General features: G+C 39.1%; 3 protein-coding genes and 1 pseudogene across 8 annotated transcripts; 2 read left to right on the top strand and 2 right to left on the bottom strand.

The window, feature by feature from the left end:
- Positions 1-3,625: 3,625 nt before the first annotated feature.
- Positions 3,626-5,691, top strand: LOC106375736 (annotated as a pseudogene).
- On the bottom strand, positions 5,031-11,260 carry LOC106375735 (pentatricopeptide repeat-containing protein At4g22760). 6 transcript variants are annotated; one of them, XM_013815726.3, is made up of 4 exons: positions 9,242-9,931; positions 8,818-9,022; positions 8,468-8,681; positions 5,031-7,428 (listed from the first exon to the last, which is right to left on the bottom strand). In XM_013815726.3, the coding sequence occupies exons 1-4, from the start codon at positions 9,581-9,583 to the stop codon at positions 5,664-5,666; spliced, it is 2,526 nt and encodes an 841-aa protein (XP_013671180.1). In that variant the 5' UTR covers positions 9,584-9,931; the 3' UTR covers positions 5,031-5,663. The 6 variants fall into 6 exon arrangements, with proteins under 6 accessions (XP_013671180.1, XP_013671177.1, XP_013671176.1 ...); XM_022694684.2 differs by lacking the exon at positions 5,031-7,428 and adding an exon at positions 10,381-11,260 and having other exon boundaries at positions 8,240-8,681; positions 9,242-9,718; XM_022694685.2 differs by lacking the exon at positions 5,031-7,428 and having other exon boundaries at positions 8,240-8,699; positions 9,242-9,920.
- A 6,847-nt stretch (positions 11,261-18,107) lies between these two features.
- Positions 18,108-21,206, bottom strand: LOC106376553. Its single transcript, XM_048745643.1, has 2 exons — positions 20,676-21,206; positions 18,108-20,586 (listed from the first exon to the last, which is right to left on the bottom strand). The coding sequence occupies exon 2, from the start codon at positions 19,446-19,448 to the stop codon at positions 18,201-18,203; it is 1,248 nt and encodes a 415-aa protein (XP_048601600.1). The 5' UTR covers positions 19,449-20,586; positions 20,676-21,206; the 3' UTR covers positions 18,108-18,200.
- Positions 21,207-21,744: 538 nt separating this feature from the next.
- LOC106375734 (methylsterol monooxygenase 1-2-like) lies at positions 21,745-23,719 on the top strand. Its single transcript, XM_013815721.3, has 5 exons — positions 21,745-22,198; positions 22,272-22,594; positions 22,986-23,133; positions 23,228-23,260; positions 23,420-23,719. The coding sequence occupies exons 1-5, from the start codon at positions 21,863-21,865 to the stop codon at positions 23,474-23,476; spliced, it is 897 nt and encodes a 298-aa protein (XP_013671175.1). The 5' UTR covers positions 21,745-21,862; the 3' UTR covers positions 23,477-23,719.
- Positions 23,720-23,762: the final 43 nt, after the last annotated feature.

Here is a 23,762-nt window from a genome sequence, read left to right as displayed (position 1 = left end):
TATATAGGGGATACGAACACGTTTTTGGTTTTCTGATTAATTAGCACCGTTGTCACAGCCGAGGGAGATGAGCAAGTTCTTCGCTACCAAAGTCGGTTATTTATTTGCTCGTACTTAGGGACGGATCTAGAACTGTATTTAATTGGGGACATAAAAATTTTCACTATATTTTATAATTAGACGGGGTACTGTCATTTGATTAATCTTAATTGCTTAAGAAAAAAAAAGAATGAGACGGGGGCACGTGACCCCGTACGTCTCTTACTACGTCCCCCGGCTGTCGTACCCACCTGATGTCATAACATGCGGCTTATTCTTTTGTTAACTAAACGAAGATTAGACTACGGTGGACAGAAAAAAAAAAAGACTACGGTGGTAAGCGGCTTTTTATATATAAAAGTGGTGATTAGAAAATTTTCCGGAAGATGTTAACCACACCTTTTTATAGTTATAAACTTCATCTTGTAATATAAAGTTATCCCATGGGTTAATCCGGGACTTGATTTTACTTATTAGTTACATTTTATAAACAAATATTCTATCCATTTCATTTTAATTGTCGTTTTAGATTTATACACATAAATTAAAATATATATTTAATTTTGTATATTTTCAAAATAAAAACATCATTACTTATACACTTAACAATATTTTAAATCAATAGAAAAATAAATTGAAGAATACTATTAATAAATTTTGCATTAAAATTAAAAAAACAGTTATTTTGAAACGAAAATTTTACTCTACAACAACAATTAAACTGAAACGAAAGAAATAATACAAATACATATATATCGAAATTGATCAAATATTTCTGGAAAAATATTTTAATGCTTGTTACTAAAATAAAATATTATATCTTATATATTGCTATGATTTATTGTATTTTTTAATAATAAATGTTTAATTAAAAAAATATTTTATGAAAGAAACATAAAATGGTTAGGGTTAATTGTTAATTTTCTTAAGTTAGCATAGAATTAAACGACAGTATTTATGTAACTTTTGTCTTACACTATTTATGAGAAAGAAAAACAACAACACTTATCTGCAGCCCACCTTTGTCTTTTTATAATAACTAGATTTTTTAACCGCGCTACGCGCGGATAAGATATTATATGTATTTCTCAATTCTAAAAAAATATAATGTATAATACTGTATTACATTATTTAAAGAATATAAAATAAGACTACATAACATAAATATATTTTTAAAATTTTCTTTGTGGAAATTATTATGGTGTTTGATTGTTGTACTTGATTCACATATTTGCATAGTTATTTGTGATAGATGAATAACTATATTTTTATTATCAGTAAATAATATATATTTATTATATAATATAAGAAAAATAAAATTATATTCTTTTAAAACAAACTTGTCTGATGTAGGGACTCGGTTATAGACATATCATATTCAAATGAGACATTTTACAGTTATCAATCTTCTTAACAGTCAAGAAACAAATCTGAATATCAAAACAATATCTCATACGATCTCTTTGTGGAATAACTGCTCTGAAGAAATTGAATTTAGGCATCAAAAAGAACTGAAAATGGATGTGCATATGTGTTATCTAAGTCAGTTTTACAAAGTACTATTCATAATTCATATATCATTTATGTCCATCCTATTTTTTGTCCATATTTTCTTAAACATCTTGAAATAACTAATGCTAATTAATAATAAACTTTTGGCTGGCAAAAAAAGAGTCAAAATTGTCTAATTATTGCTTAATTTGTCTAACTGATATATATGTATTTCTCAATTCTAAAAAAATAATGTATAATATTGTATTACATTATTTAAAGAATATAAAATAAGACTACATAACATAAATATATTTTTTAAATTTTCTTTGTGGAAATCATTCTGTTGTTTGATTGTAGTACTTGATTCACATATTTGCATTGATATTTGTGATAGATGAATAATTATATTTTTATTATCAGTAAATAATATATATTTATTATATAATATAAGAAAAATAAAATTATTTACTTTTTAAACAAAGTTGTCTCATGTTGAAGATTCGGTTATAGACATATAATATTCGAAGGAGACATTTTTACAGTTATCAATCTTCTTAACATTCAAGAAACAAATATGAATATCAAAACAATATCTCATACGATCTCTTTGTGGAATAACTGCTCTGAAGAAATTGAATTTAGGCATCAAAAAGGATTGGAAATGATGTGCAGATATGTTATCTAAGTCAGCTTTACAAAGTACTACTATTCATAGTTCATATATCATTTAAGTCCATCATTTCTTAAACATCTTGAAATAACTGATGCTAATTAATAATACATTTTTGGCTGGCAAAAAAAATTAAATTTGTCTAATTATCGTTTAAATATTTTATTAATATTGTCTAAGAAGCTTTCAATTGATATCATAGTTTAATTTTTATTAGTTTTTTTTGTTAATTTTAGGATTTTTTGTATTTAAGATTTTTTTCCATATTAAGCTTATATTTCTTTCACATAATATATATATATATATATATATATATATATATATATATATATATATATATATATATATATATATATATATGTCATAAAAATTACCATCAAATCAGTTTTACTTTTTTATTATTTTATTTTTAATGAAAATACACTTTTAAATAATTTAATTTAAAATAAAATTATATATTAATTTGTTGTATTCTAACAATTTGATTGATTTAATTAATTTGCTTTGGTGGATAACTTAAAAAGTTTTCATATGAATCGGGGAAAGCAAGCTTATGTTGTTATATTATATTTATTTGTGTATATAGAATCTTGTGTATATAGAATCGGGGAAAGCAAGCTTATGTAAAAGTCTTAACTTTGTCACGAAAACAAAAATCTATGCTTTTTCATATTTTTCAATGTTCTCACACTTTCAAAGAATATATTAGCTTAGTCACTTTCTTATTTTTTTTACAAAACAAAATATCGAAGTCTTGAAAGTTGAATCCATATTATTGTAAATGTACATAAGAGTTTGTGATGACATATTTAGTGATTCTTGTATATGTGTTCAAGAAAGTTTCAATGGCTTAGCGGTATGTGCTCTATATTTATGTCATACTAACCCGGGTTCGATCCTGTCCTTTGCATGTTTTTTTCATTTTTTACGAAAAATAAATGAGATGACGTGGCAACTTCGAGCTCTCTGATTGGATGATTATATATGCTGATGTGGACACTCTAAGAGGGGTTTATATCTCCCTTTTAGTATAGTATAGATTTTAAATATGCGAAATTCAAATAATTAAACATCACCCACTTTCAGTTTTTCTACTTATTCTATTTATTGTTTATGAGTTCCTTTTGGTTTATTAATATTTCTCCCATTGGATTCCAGCTAAAAACACGAATCTCTGTATGTGCCACAAAATATTGCTTTCTCCAAGTTAAAAATATAAATTTATTGTGAGGTGTACAATAACGCTCTATTACATACATTTCCTTTTCACGATTTTTTTTAATTTTCCTGATTATTTAATTTATTCAGTATTAAAATTATAAACAGACAAAGAAAAAGTTAGGAAGGAATGAACTCAAAACCCCCTGTTCAAAAATACGGGCATTTAACCGATTGCCGCTTAGATGCTCATCGTTAGAGTTCCAAGGCAAATAAGCTAGAATCAGATTACTTAATCGGATCCCATTTACTCGACCTCATAAATATTTTCATTTTAAATCTTGATATTTCCAAATTCATAATCAAATATTTTCATTTTTTTTCTTTCTAAACCACACAACATAAATAAATCTAATTTTCTCCACTTTCCTCTCAAACACTTCCTAATTTAATTCTTATAATTTTCAGTCTTTATTTTTTTATAAATAACAGGAAAATATTTTTCTGGATGAATTTCTTCATCTTTGAATTTTTATCTTCCTTTTAAAAAATAAAATTCTTGTTTTTTTTTTGAAAATAAAATATATTCTTGTCCTTACTTGGGTATTTGCTTATTTAATTTGTCGAAGGATGCTTTGGATTTAGAAAATTAATCTTCTTATATCCCAAAATTTATATAAAGTTTGTCAATTACAAGAAAGAAAAAAAAATAGTATTCGTTCTTATGGTAGTGAGATCCAACGCGCCGTCGGACTTCCATATAGCTCCAAAGTCAGAAACTTCAAATCCACCTCCAACCTCCGTCGCTTCTTCACTTCAACCGCCTCAAAACTCCTTTGCTCCGACCGGGCCGCCGCCGGCAACAGAAGGTTTTTGCACCGGACAAATGAAGAAGAAACGTGGACGCCCTAGGAAGTACGGACACGACGGAGCGGCGGTGACGTTATCGCCGAATCCAATATCTTCAGCCGCACCAACGAGTTCTCACGTCATCGACTTCTCGGCAGCTGGGAAACGTGGCAGAGTGAAACCAGCAACTGAAAGCTCCTTTGTCAGGACAAAGTACCAAGTCGAGAACTTAGGTAACACAAAACTCAAGATTAATCTTCTTTTTTTTTGTCTTAAATTGTATTGCTGGATCTGAGTTCTCGTGACTTCAAAGTTCAAAAGATAATTTTTTGGGATCTTTCTAGTTTAAGCTAAAACATGCAAAGAAAAGCTTCTATCTTAAGTGGGACCGCTTTAACTTAGCACAACCTTTCTGTCCGTACACACATGGCCATCTACGTATACACATACATACCAATCACCACATATTACATCATGTATTTGTTGTGGTTTTGAAGGTGAATGGGCTCCTTCCTCTGCCGGCGCTAATTTCACGCCGCATATAATTACGGTCAACACAGGCGAGGTCAGGAGAATATGTTTATATTTTTTATATATAAGTTTGTATTTTATGAAATTGACTAAGTGATGATGGTTAACTTAGGACGTAACGAAGAGGATAATATCGTTTTCTCAACAAGGGTCTCTCGCTATTTGCGTTCTCTGTGCTAACGGTGTCGTTTCAAGTGTTACAATTCGTCAGCCTGATTCATGTGGTGGTACATTGACATACGAGGTACGGTTTCAGCCTCAGAGAATGGGTGAACTAGACCAAACCGAAGAGACGACCAACACAAGTTTATGTAATAAACCGATTAGTTTTATCATATTAACACCACATAAATGAAAACGAAACCAAACGTGTCTAAACCGTAATCAGATTGCGTATATATAGTGGTCTCTTTTCGTTAATCTTTTGTGTGTTTTTCATTCAAGGGTCGATATGAGATACTATCACTGATTCACTGTCGGGATCATTCATGCCAATCGACTCGGACAGGACACGGAGCAGAACAGGTGGAATGACAGTGTCATTAGCTAGTCCTGATGGACGTGTAGTAGGAGGTGGAGTCGCTGGCTCGCTGGTTGCAGCCACTCCTATCCAGCTGGTCGTAGGAAGTTTCACAGCTGAAACTAACCAGCAACATCAGAATCCAAGGAATCAAAACCACAGCTTCACGCCGTCTCCAATACCAACCATTCGTCCCACGTCATCTTCTCTTCAGATGGACACCACCTCTAGCTTCTAATCCACAACACAAGCCCTCTCATGACTTTAACTTGACCTCTTCCTTACGAAGCAGTCATGGATCCTCTCTGTATTTCGGTTTAGGCTTTATGTTGGTTTTGTAACTTAGGATTGTTTTTCCAACTTTTTTTATTCGGTTTCTTGAATGTAGTAATAGAAGTTGAATCAATGATTTGAACCTTCAACCCAGCTACACCCAAGTGTCTTACGCAGTTTCTTCTCTTCCATCTTCGCTCTTACGTTTCTCGCATCGTCCCATCTACCAACAGAAGTATAGATATTAGCAAGATGCGAAAGATAACCAGAAGGATCACTCTCCAGCTCAACGCAGTATCTACACGCTATCTCCCCAAACTCAACGCTCTTGTGTAACCCGCTAGCTAAAAGCAAGGCTCCCCAAACTCCAGCGTTTGGCTTCATCGGCATCCCGTTGATCACCTCATAAGCCTCCTCTAGCCTCCCTGCTCGTCCCAACATATCCACCATTATCCCATAATGATCAGCAGAAGGCTCCACGTTGTATTTTTTCATTAAGTCGAAGCATTGGTAGCCGTCTTGAACAAGACCTGAATGGCTACACGCTGATAATAGTCCCGTGAATGTAACTTGATTTGGAAGTATATTCTTTTCGATCATCTCTTGAAACAAACGGTTTGCTTCTGCGGCTAAACCGTTTATCCCGCACCCCGTGATCATTGCTGAGTAAGAAACTGTATCCTTTTTGTTTAGACCGTTGAAGAGTTTGAACGCCTTGTCAAACTCTCCACCTTTCATGTAAAGATCAATCAGAGAGGTGCTCAAAAGATCATCCATTTGGATTCCGTGTTCGGTTATATACGACTCAACCCGTGTACCAAAGCTTGTATCACCCAGCTGCGAGCTAGCCGAGACGACGCTCGAGAGCGTGATCTCATCTGGCTGAAGACCAACACCAGAGTTAGCTTCAAGCATCTGAGAGAACAGCTTCAGAGCGTCGTTCGGGTTACCGTTCTGAGCATAACAAGCTATCATCGCATCGTAAACTAGTTTGTCCTTCTTGAACATCTGTCTGAAAAGCTCCTCAGCAGACTCAACGTCGCCGGATTTTGTGTACCCTGAGATCATTGTGATCCAAGAGACGCTACTCTTATCCGGCATTGCGTCGAAGCTGGTTCTCGCTAGCTTCGTTTCACCGCAGTTCACGTAACCGCCGATCAAAATATTCCAAGAAGCAGAGCTTTTCAAAGGCATTGCAAGAAACAAAGAGCGCGCGTCGCTCATGTCGCCTCTTTTAGCATAGCTGGAGATGATAAGATTCCATGAGACAACGTCCTTCTCTGGAATATCGTCGAACACTCTGCGAGCTTCCTCTAGATCCCCGCTCTCTAGATACCCGTGTAAAAGCGAGTTCCAAGAAACCGTGTTCTTCTCGCCAATCTCATCAAAAGCCTTCTTTGCCATGTCGATGTAACCCAGTCTTGAATACAAACCCACCAGACCTGTCTGAACATACACGCATCCGCATAACCCGCTCTTGACAGCCTGAGCATGAACAGAGTTACCATCAACCACGCTCTCTATCTTCCCGCAAGCTCTCAGCACTGAGGTTATGGCGTGTGAGCTTGGAGGAACCCCGGAGTTGTTCATCTCGATGTACGAGGTTACAGCTTCTTTGAACTTCCTGTGCTGGCTCAAGAACCTAACGAGGCAACCCCAGGAGAAAGTAGAAACCTTTGAGCTCTGAAACCCCTTGAGGATGATTCGTTTGACATAGTTTACGATGGTCCGAGAGAAGTCGTTTGTGAAGTGTAGCGTTTGGTGGATTAAGATGGGTTCGAGATGGTTGTGGCGGTTCAAGACTAACTGAGCATGGACTTGCTTGGTCTGTTCGAGGACTAAGCTTTTGTGAAGGAGGAATCTCAGCTTAGAATCCATTAACAGAGAAACCGCTCTACCAAAGACCTTACAGCTTCAGCTACCTAAAGATCGAATCGAATTTTTAAAAAATTTAGATTCCAAGTCTAAACCTTTTGCGATCGCATCTCGGTTTATCGTACCTCATTGGACACAAAACGTTCGAAAATGAATAGACGAAAGCTTACGATTTGGAAATGAAACCACACAAGGAAGATCGAAGAAGCTTTACTTGAGAGAGCTATGCTGCTGATCGGAGACTTAGGGTGGATGCGTCGGCGATTTCTCTGTTGTATAAACCTGTTTGGGTTTTTTGCTGTAATTTGCACAAGAAGGTGCTTTCTTTTTTTCTTTTTTTGAGCAAACAAGATGCTTTCTAATACTCTGACTTAGACAGAGAGGCTTCTGTTCTCTTTTTTATTTTTTTTCTGTTTGCAACTCCAGTGGCTAATTTTCTTTGGCTTTCAAGAAAACATTTCAAAACATTCCATCCATAGAAGAAATTTTTAAATTATTTTCTCATAGCATAGAGAAAAAACTAAAACATTAAGATTACATAAATGAAACGCTCATCAAAACCTTTTGCTTCATATGTTTTCTGTGTGTTTGTGTCTCTTGTTTGGACTTAGTTTCCAGAGATTTCTCGTCTTTATATTAGTTTTATTTACCAACCATAGTCATAATGTTCACTGGTTCCATCCGATAATGTAACCAATCTTCTTAATAAAATCAGATGAAAGAAAGAAAGAAAATCTCCTTCGTATGATAATATTTCATCAAAGAGCGGCAGCAAAAGCATAGTCTAGTAATACATCAGCTCGCTCACTGGTTGTAGCCACAACGTCAAAGAGTAGCAGTTGCACTATGTACTGCTTATTTTATTGTTCTCTAGATAGTATAGAGTTTGAGTTACAAACCAATACCGGTTAGTTACAAATACATATGTAACAATCTATAAAAATATAGTACAGCCTTTTTATAAGCAATAAACTGCCCTTATTCTTTGAGATTGGAGCAACACAAACTAAATATTATGTGCCACGCTCAGAAGTAAGTTTAGTATGGTTAAATCTCACTGCGTACATACCAATATGTTCCATAACTTTCTCGTTCTCCTCAAGATTTTCCCAATAAACTGAGCTATACAGGATTCAATCAAGTTAGACGACGGAATAAGACTCGTTCTCACCGGTGAGATCCCGGCGAAAGAAACTCCGGTTTCATGATCTCTCTTTCTAAGGTAGAAGCTTCTACTTCCTATTTCTCCGATTATTTCTCTTTTATCCAAACCTGAAAATTTACATCAAACTATGTATATTTTATTATTTTTAGAAAACTATGTATATTTTATTATTTTCAGAAAAATGGAAACTAAAGTTTTGGATAGTGTTGTGTAATTGTGTTCCACAAGTTGTGTTTAGCTTACACTGGATACTGAAATGAGACTGATGCAATTCAAAGGCAGCACCTTGATTGAGTTTTGGAGTCCTTCCTTCTTTGCGATAATTCTCCAAGACGAGTTTGATGGTTTCTTCGACGTTGCAACTCAATTTAACCATTGTTCTTACAGGTCCAGGACTTCCTTCTACCGCTACGTTGATTACTACTTTTCTTGTTTCTCTTTTATTACCCTAAATTATGGCCAAAAGAGTACATTCAAGTGTTACAAAAAAGAAAAGAGTACATTCAAGGGTTAAATCGTAATATTTGAAACTATCATGCTGAAATCACAAAATCTTAAACCTTGTGGACTATATATAGAATTGTTTTACATAAATGACATCATGAGTTTGACTTGAAAATTAGTAAAACAGAAATAAAATTACAGCACGCGAAACAGAGTCTCTGACCTCTTGATTGGTCGGAAATGGAGACGACGGCGAAGAGAAGCCCAATAACGACGGAGAAGAAGCCATAACCTCAGAGCGAATCCTTGGCAAGTAGACGATCGGGTCTGATTCTCCCGTCGGTAAACCGCTCATCACTGGCGATGGTTGCCGCATGCAGTTACCGTCTCCGTCACGGCGACGATTGAGATTCGACTCTGAGAAACTTCGCTCGAAAACCTGATTAGTATATTTCGAACCATGCTGGTCAGAAACGTATCTGGACGCCGTCCGTTTCGTCCGGAGGCTTCGACCTCCGTTGCCGACCGGAGTTGGAACTCTTCTCCGGTGAATAGAATTTGACATTGTGATGAACTGAGATGAGTTTGCTTGAGGAGAAGGAAGAATAATGAAACTGAGAGGCTTTGGTAGGTTGCTTGGCAAAGAAGCGAAGTGAGGGATGATTCTCTCTGCTTTACTCTTCTTTTATTTATTTGTCGTCTATAATGTTTTCCTCCAATAGATAGTTTTACATAGAAGTAAGTGACTTTTAGCATTTTAAATTCCAGCCGACCAAAAAAATTGCGATTAAAGGGGTTTAGTGTAATTCGGACGTGGTTCATTTACTATGATATTTCTTGTTACACTTTATAAAAATGATACTCTATCCGTTCTCCAAAAAAAAAATTTCTAGAGTATTTACTCGGCATATTAAGAATATAACCAATATTTACAATTGAATTTATTATTTATTTTACTATACATTTTCTAATAAATATCAACCAATAGTATTCAACCAATTCAAATATTTTCAATTAATGTTTCTTAAAAGTATACAGTTTTTCAACATTAACTACTAAAATTATCTTAAAATTTTAGAAAATCTATCATTTTGGAACAAAAAAAATAAATCTAGAAAATCTTACTTTCAGAAACAGAAGAAGTATATTTTTCAGAATAGTTATTTATTATTTTTTCTATCGACATTATAATATTATATGATAGCTTATCATGATTCTTACGTATTATTTTATTAAATTAATGTGGAAATGCTTATATAATGGTTGTATTGTATTCAAGAAAAATGTAGCAAAACTATGACTAAAAGATAATAGTAGAATTTATGAAGCCCAAAACATTTAAATTATCTCTTGGCTCAGTACCTTTCCAGGGTTTGAGGGTTTGTTAGGGGCAAAGAATGTAACGGCAAGTCTCTTACTTCTTCATGCGGAGATGGAGGCATTAATTTGGGCAATGGAATGTATGAAAAACTTAAGACAGTTCCGAGTCACGTTTGCAACGGATTGTTCTCAACTGGTGAAGATGGTTTGGAACCAGAGGAATGTCCAGTATTTGGAAGTTACCTGGAGGACATTAAGCTTTTGAAAAGAAGCTTCACCAACTCAAAAATCGTTCATGTTCATAGGACGGAAAATATAATGGCGGATCGCTTGGCACGCAGTGCTCGGATACAACCGTCGTTCGTCGTACACATGAATGCAGAGTTACTACTTCGGTTTACAGAGTCTACATAAGTCCGTAAATGCTTTTGCCGTAAAAAAAAAAATCTTTAATAAAAGGCGTTAAAAAGTAGTACTACAGTTTTGTCACTGCGTCGTTTTGAAGATTACTTCGGAGTTCGGAGTCTCTTACCTTTTCACAATCCCAAAGTGTTTATACAGGAAACAAAACTCTTGAATTTGTAAATATGACACGTTAGTCAATAAAACGAGAAACCGAAACAAATTTCGTGAAACTAAACCCTAAAAACCAAAGGTGATAAATATATTTTTTTTTGCAGTGAAGTGATAAATATGCATATACAGAGAGACTCAATTCTCATGTATTTTTATGAAAGTACTACTGATTAACGGATATAATACTAAACTCATACACTAAAATTAATAAGAATGTTTTTATTCAAAAAAAAAAAAAATTAATAAGATTGTTTAGACCAAAAAAAAATAAAATGAAATAGATTTGATTAATGTCAAGAATAACATTAGTCTTGTATGGCTAATATTTGTCCGAGGTTTGCTTTCAACTTTCTCATTGTTTTAAAAACTTTTACGCGTGTTATCAATGGTGTCGTCGACTCTTAAGCCTGATAAAGAGGCGCGTTTGGGTCACATCTCTTACTCCAAACGCACTCACGTTCACGCGTAGCGCACTTGTTTTTTTTTTTTCAGTTTCCACCTTGTTACAAATCACAGCAACGTTTCTGTTACATTTAAATATACGTTAATTTCATGGCTTTGTTGTGACTTTAGAATTTTAAATGTAACGTCACGTTTGGTGATGTAATACAATTTATAATTATATTAACGATTTATATCATTGAATAACTGACTCTGTTTATTTCAAAGTTTTGTTATGCACATAATATTTTACTATTGTCATAAGAAATACATAGGTCCATGTCCAGAAAAGTTAAGTAGTCGATGTCAATACCATATCCGTGAATTGGTTAAAAATAATGAATTAATGGTTTTGAGTAAGCATAAAGTAGAGTTTCTTTATAGTGTATATAGAATAAATTGTATGAAAGAATTAGAGAAAGACAATCTAACAAAAATTATACACAATAAATTTATGAAAGAATTAGAGAAAGACAATCTAACAAAAACAAGAAGTAGGTTAGCAAAAAAAAAAAAAAAAAAAAAACAAGAAGAGGCTGTTTGGTGTCCTCTACTTTTAGGCATGTCAACTTTAAACACTATTATTCTTGAATTATACGACCCCCGTGACCATAAGAAAACTTTAGACGATGAACAAAAAACACGTCCTAAGAAAAAGGGAAATTAAGTGAATAAAATATCACTATTAAGCTGCAAATGGTTGTATTATTAGATAAAAGTATCACAAAAATGGATTTATGTAAAAAATATTGAGGTCCAAGTTAGCTAGAAACAAACAAGAAGATATGTAAAAATTCTCTGTTAGATAAGAAAATGCTAAACTTAAAGCTCTTTTCCCCTCTAACTTTTTAGTTTTCACTTAATCACGTTCATATATACTTCGTTCATAGATCATATCTATACTATTAATATTAAAGCATAATCTTTCTTAAGATTATGCCCCTGAATTTTCCAATTAATTACAAAATTTTCCATTAACTTTTTCGGTGACTTTTCCAATAATAAACATGATTTTGTCGGTCTAAACAATAAACTAGATTTGTAAGGGCAGTGGACTTGCCTATTAAGGTAAAATAATATATATGTTTGCTTTGCTTTCTGGTTGAATTGGTTTTTGCTACCCAACTTGATCATTTTTGCATGTGATTTTAAAATCAAGTAATAGTGCGTCTCATTTTAATTCTTTTTAGCAAATTAAAATATTTGAAAATATAAAATATCAACATTATAATTTTTTCGTAATATAAACATTACAGATTATATTTTTAATAAAAACTATAACATTTTTTCTGAATATAGTAACTTTATGTTATTAAAATTATTTGTTATTCTTTGCTATATTATTTATACCTTAAATAAATAGATATGTAAATAAAATAATTGTCTAAATATTTCTCCCATTTTATTATATTGGTGATTCACAATATGAAGATTTTTTTTATTTTACCTCAATTATATGAAATGATTTAAAACAGAAATGTAACGAGAATCGAAAAATTCAAAATTTTTATATATCCATACCACACAAAATATCAATATATTCAATCATTTTAATCAAAACTCAACTTCATATATACCCAAAATTGTTCATATATTTCTAAATTAGTTAACAAACAGTTATATCAATAAATTTGTCAATAAATATATTTTCGCGCTTTGGGAGATCAAAATGTAGTTGTTTGGTTAAGAGTTAAACTGATGACTTCATCGTTCTTGGGCTAAATCAACGACTCACTATTACTATGTACTTAAAATAGGTCGAGTTTTAGAATGGGCTTTAGTAGGGTATCTCCTTTCATGTATATTGCATTAATTAGGCCTTTCTGTTTCGAAGTCGAGACAAATACGACAATGTCCACAGATCAAATAATCAACACTTAACTAATTTTGTTTAAACCTAATTTATAAAGCAATTATTTCGGTCATTTGGAGTTTTGGACCTTTTCCAAGAGGAAAGAATAATCTGACAGTTCTCTTCATTATATTTCTTTTAGTTAAGCTTTGCCTAAACAATATATATACACTAAAAGCTAGTGCTCTAACAGAAAAACGTTGCTGGCACAGACGACTAACCAAAAGTGTAACGGCCTTGGCCCGATGAACCTTATCAAATGCTTTACCCCAAACATTTTCGTTCAAAAACTCTTATTAAAACTCAAATTGTCTTACATAAAACCAAACTCAACAAAACTGAAATGTCGAATAAAAACTTAAGAAGAAATGGTTGAAAGAAAGGAGTCATAAATGAAAGACTCGAGAAAACACTTGCACCATACGAACATCTACTCCCGCTCCCTCTCGGCCCTACCTGTAAAAAGAGGGGTGAGTACATAATACTCAGTGAGGGTAGGTTCTAGGAACCCACGAGCTCAACTCAGGAAGAGCAAACAATCACAAGTCATGAGCTATTAAGGTCTATTACACAGAAACCCATACTACCCGACATGAACTAAAGACCCTACAATGCACATCCTTTTCATCTTTTCGTCCTTTTCATCAGTGGGTAGCCCCAACTAGGCTTCTACCCCATATTCTTGTGGATTGGCCACATCTCCTATGGGTGCTTCCATATTCTTGTGGATTGGCCACATCTCCTATGGATACCTAGCGTGGACTACTACCCCACATACTTTCCTTAGACTCTCTATATGATCCCTTATTCGTACTTATTCTTACATCTTTCACTTATCATTCACAACACGTCTCAACACCTTATCATCATATTCTTGACCACCCTAACATGCCTACGTTCTTATCACTTCAACACGTACTATCGTCTAGACAAGATCAATCACATATCACATCACACATACACACAATATCTAGAACTGATTAACAAAGGACTAAGTCCCATTGGTTACTCAACATGAGGCAAGTTCACAGCCAAGTCCTCACCTTAGCTTTTTGCAGAAGTAGATCTGGATCTAGGTTTGGGGAACAGTCACTTCTCGAGATCTGATTTGAGAATCGGATTCACACAAGAGAGAGATGGGTTTAGAATCTGTCATTTTCCAATGACTTAGAGCTAGAGATCTTAGTTTTACCTTTAGGGTTCAGATCTCAGTTGCTTGCACGAAACTGAATCAAGGAGGCGGCGGCTAGGAGCTCGGTTGCGGCGGCTAGGGCTTCGCGGGCGGCTGGCGGCTGGCTTCGCCGGAGATGGAGCGGCGGCGGCTTGAGGCGGAGGCGGCGGCAGGGTTCTGCTCAGGCAGGGCTTCGCTTGCTGTCTCTCTTGTGGCTGAACCCTAGGGAAACTTCTCTTTTATAAGCAATGGGAGGGGTTATGTCTAGGGTTTCTTCTCCTTGGGCCTCCTGCACTTGAGTTTCCTTTTGGGCCGGGCCCGGGATGTTACAATTCTCCCCCACTAGAAAAGGATTTGTCCCCGAATTCTGGACCTCCTCCTGGTCCCGTTCCGCGTTTCCAAAAATCCCGGGGTAGTTAACCTTCAAATGCGACTCATGTTCCCACACATCCTCGTGGATTCCATCCCTCTCCCAACGTACGAGAACCATCTTTTCCTTTCGTCCCCGGTTATTTACTTCCTTTTCCTCCACAATCTTTATGGGTTTGCTAACCAAGGTCAAGTTACGTTGCGCATCCGTAGGCGGGTGCGGCAAGATCAGCTCAGGCTCCCTTACAACCTTCGTAGCACGGAGATGTGAAACACGTCATGGAAATCTGATAGTTCCGGCGGTAGGACCAGCCGATACGCGACTGCACCAATCCTCTCCTTTATCACGTATGGGCCCATGTATCTGGGTCTCAACTTTTTCAACTTTCGGTTTGGGTCATTCCCTCGAGAGGTTCTCATTTTCAAGTACACCTCATCCCCTACTGCAAACTCTAGTTTCTTCCGGTGTTTGTCGGCGTAACTCTTCTGGCGATCGTGTGCTGTTTTCAATCTGTCTCTGAGGAGTTCTACTTGCTTGATCGTTTCTCCAACTAGTTCGGGGGTCATATCTCGTTCCTCCCCCACTTCGGTCCAACATAAGGGGGTCCTACAGGGTCGCCCATACAATGCTTCATACGGGGACATTTCAATGCTCGCATGGTAGCTGTTGTTATATGAGAACTCCACCAATGGTAGATATTCGCTCCATTTACCTCCCCATTCCAAAACACTCGCCCTCAACATATCTTCAAGTGTTTGGATGGTCCTCTCGGATTGTCCATCCGTCTGTGGGTGATACGCGGTGCTAAGGCGAACCTTGGTTCCCAACGCTCTTTGAAACGCCTGCCAGAAAGTTGAGGTAAACTTCGGGTCCCGGTCGGATACTATGCTTACCGGTACCCCATGCAACTTCACTATGGTGTTCAGGTACTCTCGAGCTAAGTCCTCAGTCTTATCGGTGGTTCGTATAGGTAGGAAATGAGCCGTCTTTGTCAGGCGGTCTACTATCACCCATATAGCGTCCTTGTTTCTCGTGGTCCGTGGTAGCCCCGTGACGAAATCCATTGTCACCATATCCCATTTCCATTGTGGTAAGGGTAACTCCTGCAGCAGTCCTCCTGGAACTCCGCGCTCCGCCTTAACCAGCTGACAGGTCTGACACCGGGCTATCCACAAGGCGACATCTCTCTTCATTCCTTCCCAGTGATAGTACCGCTTCAGATCTTGGTACATTTTTGTCCGTCCCGGGTGAATTGCGAACCGTGATTGATGAGCCTGTGCCAGTAATTCGTCCCTCAAGTTCCCTCCCTGTGGTACGCACACTCGGCCTTTAAACAGGATAGTACCATTCCCAGCCGTACGGTACCCGCTCACCTCCTTGTCGACCATCCCTTGGAGTGTGGAGTCCGTTTCCTGGGCCTTACTGATTCGACTCAGTAGGTCAGCTTGTTCCACAACCTCTAACCCGGCGCCCTCCTCGTTCACGGTCGTCGCACAGAGGTGTAGTTTCGTTAAGGCCGTGGCGAGTTCCTGAGTTTCCTTTGCTCCGGAGATGTCTGATTTCCTTCGGCTTAAGGCATCTGCCACCAGGTTTGCCTTCCCGGGGTGGTAATCGATGACCAGGTCGTAATCTGCTAGCAGTTCCATCCACCTGCGCTGCCGTAGGTTCAAGTCTCCTTGAGTGAACACATATTTCAAACTCTGGTGGTCCGTGAAAATTTGCACCTTTTCTCCGTATAGATACGATCTCCAGATTTTTAATGCGAATACCACTGCTGCTAACTCTAAATCATGTGTCGGGTAATTAGACTCGTGTTTCCGCAGTTGTCTGGACGCGTAGGCGATCACTCTTCCTTCCTGCATGAGTACGCACCCCACTCCGACCCCGGAGGCGTCGGTGTAGACCACAAATGGCACCCCCGGTCTAGGTAGGACTAGTACTGGGGCTCTAGTCAGCATGTCCTTTAGTTGTTTGAATCCCTCCTCGCACGCCTCTGTCCATTCGAACCTAACCTCCTTGCCCGTAAGGCGGGTGAGTGGCCTGGCTATTGTGGCGAACCCTAAAACGTACTTACGGTAGTATCCTGCCAACCCGAGGAAACTTCGTACTTCTGTTGCGTTACTTGGTGTTGGCCATTTTGTGATCGCGGTGATCTTCTCGGGGTCCACCGCTATCCCTGCTTCGGAGATCACATGTCCTAGGAACCCAATCTTACGTTGCCAGAAACTACACTTGCTAAGCTTAGCATATAACCCCTGCTCCCTTAACTTGTCCAGCACGATACTCAAATGGCGTCTGTGGTCCTCCCGGCTCTTGGAGTAAATTAAGATATCGTCGATGAAAACAATCACACACTGGTCCAGATAATCTCTGAAAATGTCATTCATTAGCCCCATGAAAGCTGCCGGCGCGTTCGTCAGCCCAAAGGGCATTACTACGAATTCGTAGTGTCCGTACCGGGTACGAAAAGCTGTCTTCCTAATATCTCCTTCGTGAATAGGGATTTGGTGATAACCTGAAGCAAGGTCGATCTTTGAGAACCAGGTGGCTCCCTCCAGCTGATCCATAAGTTCGTCTATACGGGGTAGGGGTACTTATTTTTAACGGTCACCTTGTTCAATCCCCGGTAGTCGATGCACAGTCGAAGGCTCCCATCCTTCTTCTTTACAAAGAGTACCGGCGCCCCCCAAGGCGAGCTACTCGGACGTATGAATCCCTTTTCCACTAGTTCTTCCAGTTGTTTCTTCAGTTCGGCCATCTCTGCAGGCGCCAAACGGTAGGGGGCCCTGGAAACCGGTGCGGTTCCGGGTTCTAGCTCAATCGTAAAAGCATTATTTCGTTGAGGTGGGGGTCCGCGTAATGGTTCAAACACATCTGCATACTCTGCTGCTACATGGATATTTCCCAGATCTGGCGTTTCGGTCTCACCCACCATTTCAATAGTGGCTAAAAAGGCTTCTCCTCCTTTCCGGATTGCTTCTTCAGCATGGGCCATCGACACCACAGTTATTCCGGTCCTAGTTCTCATTCCTCTGTACACGATTTGCCTCCCATCAAGCGGAATCCTAACGCATGCTTTGGCACACTCGACCACGGCTCTGTGTTGTGCTAGCCAATCCATTCCCAAGATCACCTCGTAACGCCCCAGTTCTAACTCCAGCAGGTCTCCGGGTAAATTCACTCCTGCGAGGATCACCGGTACTTCTTCATATCTTCCCCTCGTGGCCATTTTCTCTGTTCCTGCCGTCTCGACTCCCGTCACCATGGGGTTGAAGTTCCCCTTAAAGTCCCACTCACGCGTAAGTCTAGGGCTTACAAAACTGTGAGTTGCCCCGGTGTCGAAGAGAGTGAACGCTGTCACTCCTCCGACCGCGACAGACCCTACACAACACTAACGCTAAGCTACACGACTACTAACAGTTCTTTTCATATAACATAATCGTAGCGTTAAATCAAAACATACCCGCGATTGGTTCGGCTCCTTCGCGACCCTCGACGGCGTACGCTCTTGGCCCTGCGGCTTGCCCTCTCTGCTGTTGGGGTTGCGCCCCTTCCGCGTTTCCTCTTTGGAGTGTTGGGCACTCCCACGCCTGATGTCCCTCCTGGCCGCAGCGGTGACAGCGCCTGCGTTGGGCCTGTCTCTCCTTCGGGCAATCCCTCGCCATATGGCCGCGCTCGCCGCAGGCGAAGCATGCTCCTGCTCTGCACTCCCCCGCATGGAATCGTCCACACCTTTCACATGCGGGCCTTAACGGGGCAGGCTCAGCCGCGGGTAGTGCATCCCGGGGCCGTTTGGCACCCCGGTTCTGGGAGTTTTGGTTCTGTTTTCGTTCTTCCTCGAGCCCTGATTCCTGTTCTGCGGCTTTCTCAATCAGCTCATGGACATCACGATATTCCCTCACGTTGCAGCTATTCCTCAGTTCCATTCTCATGCCTTTGAGGAAACGGCGGATTAAGTCGTGATCACTCAGGTAGTGACCCGCAAATCTCCGAAGTCGGTTGAACTCGTCTCCGTAGTCTCGTACATTCCTTGACCCCTGACGGATGTCCTGAAACTTGCTTTCCATCGCGTCCATGGCTTCTAAGGGGGAGTACTTCCCATTGAATGCTTCCAGGAAATCATCCCAGGTCAGTCGTATCCCGTGTGACCTTTCGACCACTTCGTCCCACCACACTAGTGCGTCGTCCTTAAGATAGTGAGCAGCCAGGTCCCTACGGAACTCCGGTGGGCACCTTGCAGAAGCGAAGTTCCTCTCGAGTTGACGTCTCCAGTTATCCGCGACAATTGCGTCGGCCTTTCCATTGAAAAACTCCGTCTGCATACTCTTCATGTGTCTCAGCATGTCCCAGTAGTTGGGGCCTGGGGCGTGCACCACTGCAGGCGCTGCCGGGGGTGGTGGCGGTGGTGGCGGTGGTGGCGGATTCTGGGCCGCCCCAGGTGGTATGGGGTTGTCCCCCGCCTCTGCGGCGGCTTCACCATTGGGAAATTGACCCCCATAGGCGTCACGATATCTTTGCAGTTTTGCCAGGAGCGCTACATTCACCACGTTCGGCATTTCCACTGGGTTCCCATTCTCGGGTGCGCCCTCTCTTCGGCTTTCTGCCTCGCTGGAGGCTTGAGACGCAGACCTGGTGACCCGTCGTGTCGCTCTCGGGATGGCCGCAGCTGGCCTTGCAACTCTGGCATTCTTGGGAGGCATTCTGTTGACAAGTGAAGGAGTATTAGCTACGGTTCTACTCGTATTCTATTGTCCACCGAGTGAGCTAGGAGTTCCGTCCGAGTGGTGCATTTTTTTTTTTTTTTTTTTTTAAACTCCTTTTTGAAACACTTAGAAAAACGTTCGGAAGAAGTCCTTTTGAAACCCTTTTTTTTTTTTTTTTTTTTTTTTACTACTTCTACCCGACCCTGCCCTTCCCACCCGGGACAGCACCGGGTGGGTTTAACCTGGCTCTGATACCAATTGTAACAGCCTTGGCCCGATGAACCTTATCAAATGCTTTACCCCAAATTTTTTCGTTCAAAAACTCTTATTAAAACTCAAATTGTCTTACATAAAACCAAACTCAACAAAACTGAAATGTCGAATAAAAACTTAAGAAGAAATGGTTGAAAGAAAGGAGTCATAAATGAAAGACTCGAGAAAACACTTGCACCATACGAACATCTACTCCCGCTCCCTCTCGGCCCTACCTGTAAAAAGAGGGGTGAGTACATAATACTCAGTGAGGGTAGGTTCTAGGAACCCACGAGCTCAACTCAGGAAGAGCAAACAATCACAAGTCATGAGCTATTAAGGTCTATTACACAGAAACCCATACTACCCGACATGAACTAAAGACCCTACAATGCACATCCTTTTCATCTTTTCGTTCTTTTCATCAGTGGGTAGCCCCAACTAGGCTTCTACCCCATATTCTTGTGGATTGGCCACATCTCCTATGGGTGCTTCCATATTCTTGTGGATTGGCCACATCTCCTATGGATACCTAGCGTGGACTACTACCCCACATACTTTCCTTAGACTCTCTATATGATCCCTTATTCGTACTTATTCTTACATCTTTCACTTATCATTCACAACACGTCTCAACACCTTATCATCATATTCTTGACCACCCTAACATGCCTACGTTCTTATCACTTCAACACGTACTATCGTCTAGACAAGATCAATCACATATCACATCACACATACACACAATATCTAGAACTGATTAACAAAGGACTAAGTCCCATTGGTTACTCAACATGAGGCAAGTTCACAACCAAGTCCTCACCTTAGCTTTTTGCAGAAGTAGATCTGGATCTAGGTTTGGGGAACAGTCACTTCTCGAGATCTGATTTGAGAATCGGATTCACACAAGAGAGAGATGGGTTTAGAATCTGTCATTTTCCAATGACTTAGAGCTAGAGATCTTAGTTTTACCTTTAGGGTTCAGATCTCAGTTGCTTGCACGAAACTGAATCAAGGAGGCGGCGGCTAGGAGCTCGGTTGCGGCGGCTAGGGCTTCGCGGGCGGCTGGCGGCTGGCTTCGCCGGAGATGGAGCGGCGGCGGCTTGAGGCGGAGGCGGCGGCAGGGTTCTGCTCAGGCAGGGCTTCGCTTGCTGTCTCTCTTGTGGCTGAACCCTAGGGAAACTTCTCTTTTTATAAGCAATGAGAGGGGTTATGTCTAGGGTTTCTTCTCCTTGGGCCTCCTGCACTTGAGTTTCCTTTTGGGCCGGGCCCGGGATGTTACAAAAAGGCCTGGAGTTGATATTGTGGATTCAAGTCCAATTTCTAATCAATGTTCGTGATCATGCATATCATGGGATAAGATCATTTACGTTTAGTTAGACAGTAATCATGGATCATATATGTGATCAATTGCATATAAATTAATAGGCCTAATGTAAGAAGGGACACTGCACAAAAGTAAAAGAAAATCTTGATTGTAAATTGTGTGCAATATACATTTAAACTCCTCAGGGGCCAACTTAAGAACAAGTACATATAATGGATAGTGTCCATGTCAGTGCTGCAGTGCATGATGTGTACATCTTTAACAAACTACTGTTTTTGTATTATATGAAAAATTCTGAAAGTAACTTTTTGCTAGCAATAATATTGTGGAGACAAACAGTTTTTTTGGTCAGGAGAATTGATTTTGTATAGCACAAAATGCACACCTTAGTGAACATTGAACTACTGTATATTGAAAGCATATGATATATGACTAAATGAGATTGTAGAGAATGTTCTAACTTCTAACTTGTTCAACGCATGCAATAGCCTTTATTATAAAATATGGTGTCATTAGATCGATTCCTTACATCATGGTGATTTTTGCCTTGGGTCAAAAAACAAAAAAAAAGTTGGTGATTTTGGTTTAATCCGGTTCAACAGAAACATAGTAGTAGTGCATGTCACGTGACATCACACTTGGTTGGTGAACTGCTACGCCACGTCATCACCACGAATATTCGCCAAGTCAGTATATAACAAAAATATAAAAAATATAACAGACAAAATCCAGCTAACAACGACACTCTCTTTCTCATTGCTCACTACTCTCTTCTCTCTGGATCTCCCACGTCGACGACGACCATCTCTCGCCTTCTCCGTCACCGGAAACAATGATCCCTTACGCAACGATCGAAGATGCCTCTCTGGCGTTAGGCCGAAACCTCACGACCCTCGAGTCTCTCTGGTTCGATTACTCCGCCGCGAAGTCAGATTACTACCTATACTGCCACAACATCCTCTTCCTCTTCCTCATCTTCTCCCTCGTCCCCCTCCCTCTCGTCTTCGTCGAATTGGCGCGATCCGCCTCGGGATGGTTCGATCGGTACAAGATTCAGCCCAAGGTCAAGAACTCCTTCTCCGACATGTTCCGCTGCTACAGAGACGTGATGAAGATGTTCATCCTCGTCGTCGGCCCTTTGCAGCTCGTCTCTTATCCTTCAATCCAGGTAATAATAAAGTTTCGATCTTTGGCTTGTGGGTGTTGGAGATTTTGTCTGATGAATCTGTAATTGGGAACAGATGATTGAGATTCGGAGTGGGTTGCCGTTACCGTCGTTTGGGGAGATTGCGGCGCAGTTAGTGGTGTACTTCTTGGTGGAGGACTATACGAACTACTGGGTTCATAGATTCTTTCATTCCAAGTGGGGTTACGAGAAGATTCATCATATACATCATGAGTACACTGCTCCTATTGGGTACGCTGCTCCTTATGCGCACTGGGCTGAGGTTTTGCTTCTTGGGGTTCCGACGTTTCTTGGACCTGCTATTGCTCCTGGACACATGATTACCTTCTGGTTGTGGATTGCTTTGCGCCAGATTGAAGCCATTGAGACTCACAGCGGGTAAGGAAAATGGTTAATGGTAGATCCATTGTTTTTACTTTGGATTGCATCATAACAAGTTTTGAATTTTTTTTACTAAAGTTATATGCTTTCCTTTGTTAGTATGTCTATGAAAGTTTTACTTTATAATGGGCTCCGTGGGATCTTTCAATAGTGGTTTACCTTTTTTTGTGGGGATAAGGTAAAGCACTAGCCTTTTTCTGATACTTTCTAGACCCTTTTAGATTTTGAGGATTGTTTTAGCCTTTTTGGTGAGCATTTTCTATTGGTTGAGCATGAAAATATCTTTCAAATGATAAGGTGATGTCTTGGTGAGCAACTTAGAACTATCTAAAAGCAAACAAGCAGGTGTGCAATATGAGGTTGACTTGTTTTTGATTTTGTTTTGCAGATATGATTTTCCATGGACACTGACGAAATTCATTCCATTCTATGGTGGAGCTGAGTATCATGATTACCATCATTACGTTGGAGGACAAAGCCAAAGCAACTTTGCTTCAGTTTTCACTTACTGTGATTACATCTATGGAACTGACAAAGTGAGTTTTTTGAAACTTTTTAGTTCCTTTCTGGTTTAGTAGTTCTGGATGAAATCATTGACAATATGTTAATACTTTTCTTACTTTTCATCAGGGTTACCGATTCCAAAAGAAGCTTCTTCAGCAGGTAAAACAAATACTCCCACAATTAGCAGTATATCTCTTGTCAGAACCAAAGTTATAGCTATACAATTGTGAACAAAAACATCATATTGATGATATGTTTCTTGAATACTTTACTTGCATAGACTCCATTACTTAGTGGTTATATCTTTATGAGTTGTAGATCAAGCAGGAGTCCAAGAAGAGCAACATGCAGAATGGAGGAGATAAGTTAGATTAGTAAAACCTAAAGCTCCTCAGGGAGGTTTGAGTTTACTTATCATAAGATAAGTTATAAGCAATCTGCTAATCTAATCAAGTCAAGACTCACAAAAGACAGAGTAGTTTAGTTTTCTTCTCTGTCCTGTGTTACATGGACATGGTTGTGCATCTTCAAAATGTGTTCGCTTTTCTCGATCAGAATTGTTCCTTTTTTTTGTGCGAGATTCTGACTCTTTTAGTTGAAGGCATTTATGATTTTGTATGGTAAGAGTTACATATCGAAACTTAGTTTGCAAGCAAACTTG

This window comes from Brassica napus, chromosome C1, assembly GCF_020379485.1.
Source record: "Brassica napus cultivar Da-Ae chromosome C1, Da-Ae, whole genome shotgun sequence".
NCBI lineage: Eukaryota > Viridiplantae > Streptophyta > Magnoliopsida > Brassicales > Brassicaceae > Brassica > Brassica napus.
The sequence above is the reverse complement of the archived record's forward strand: the minus strand, read 5'-3'. Positions and strand labels throughout refer to the sequence as shown.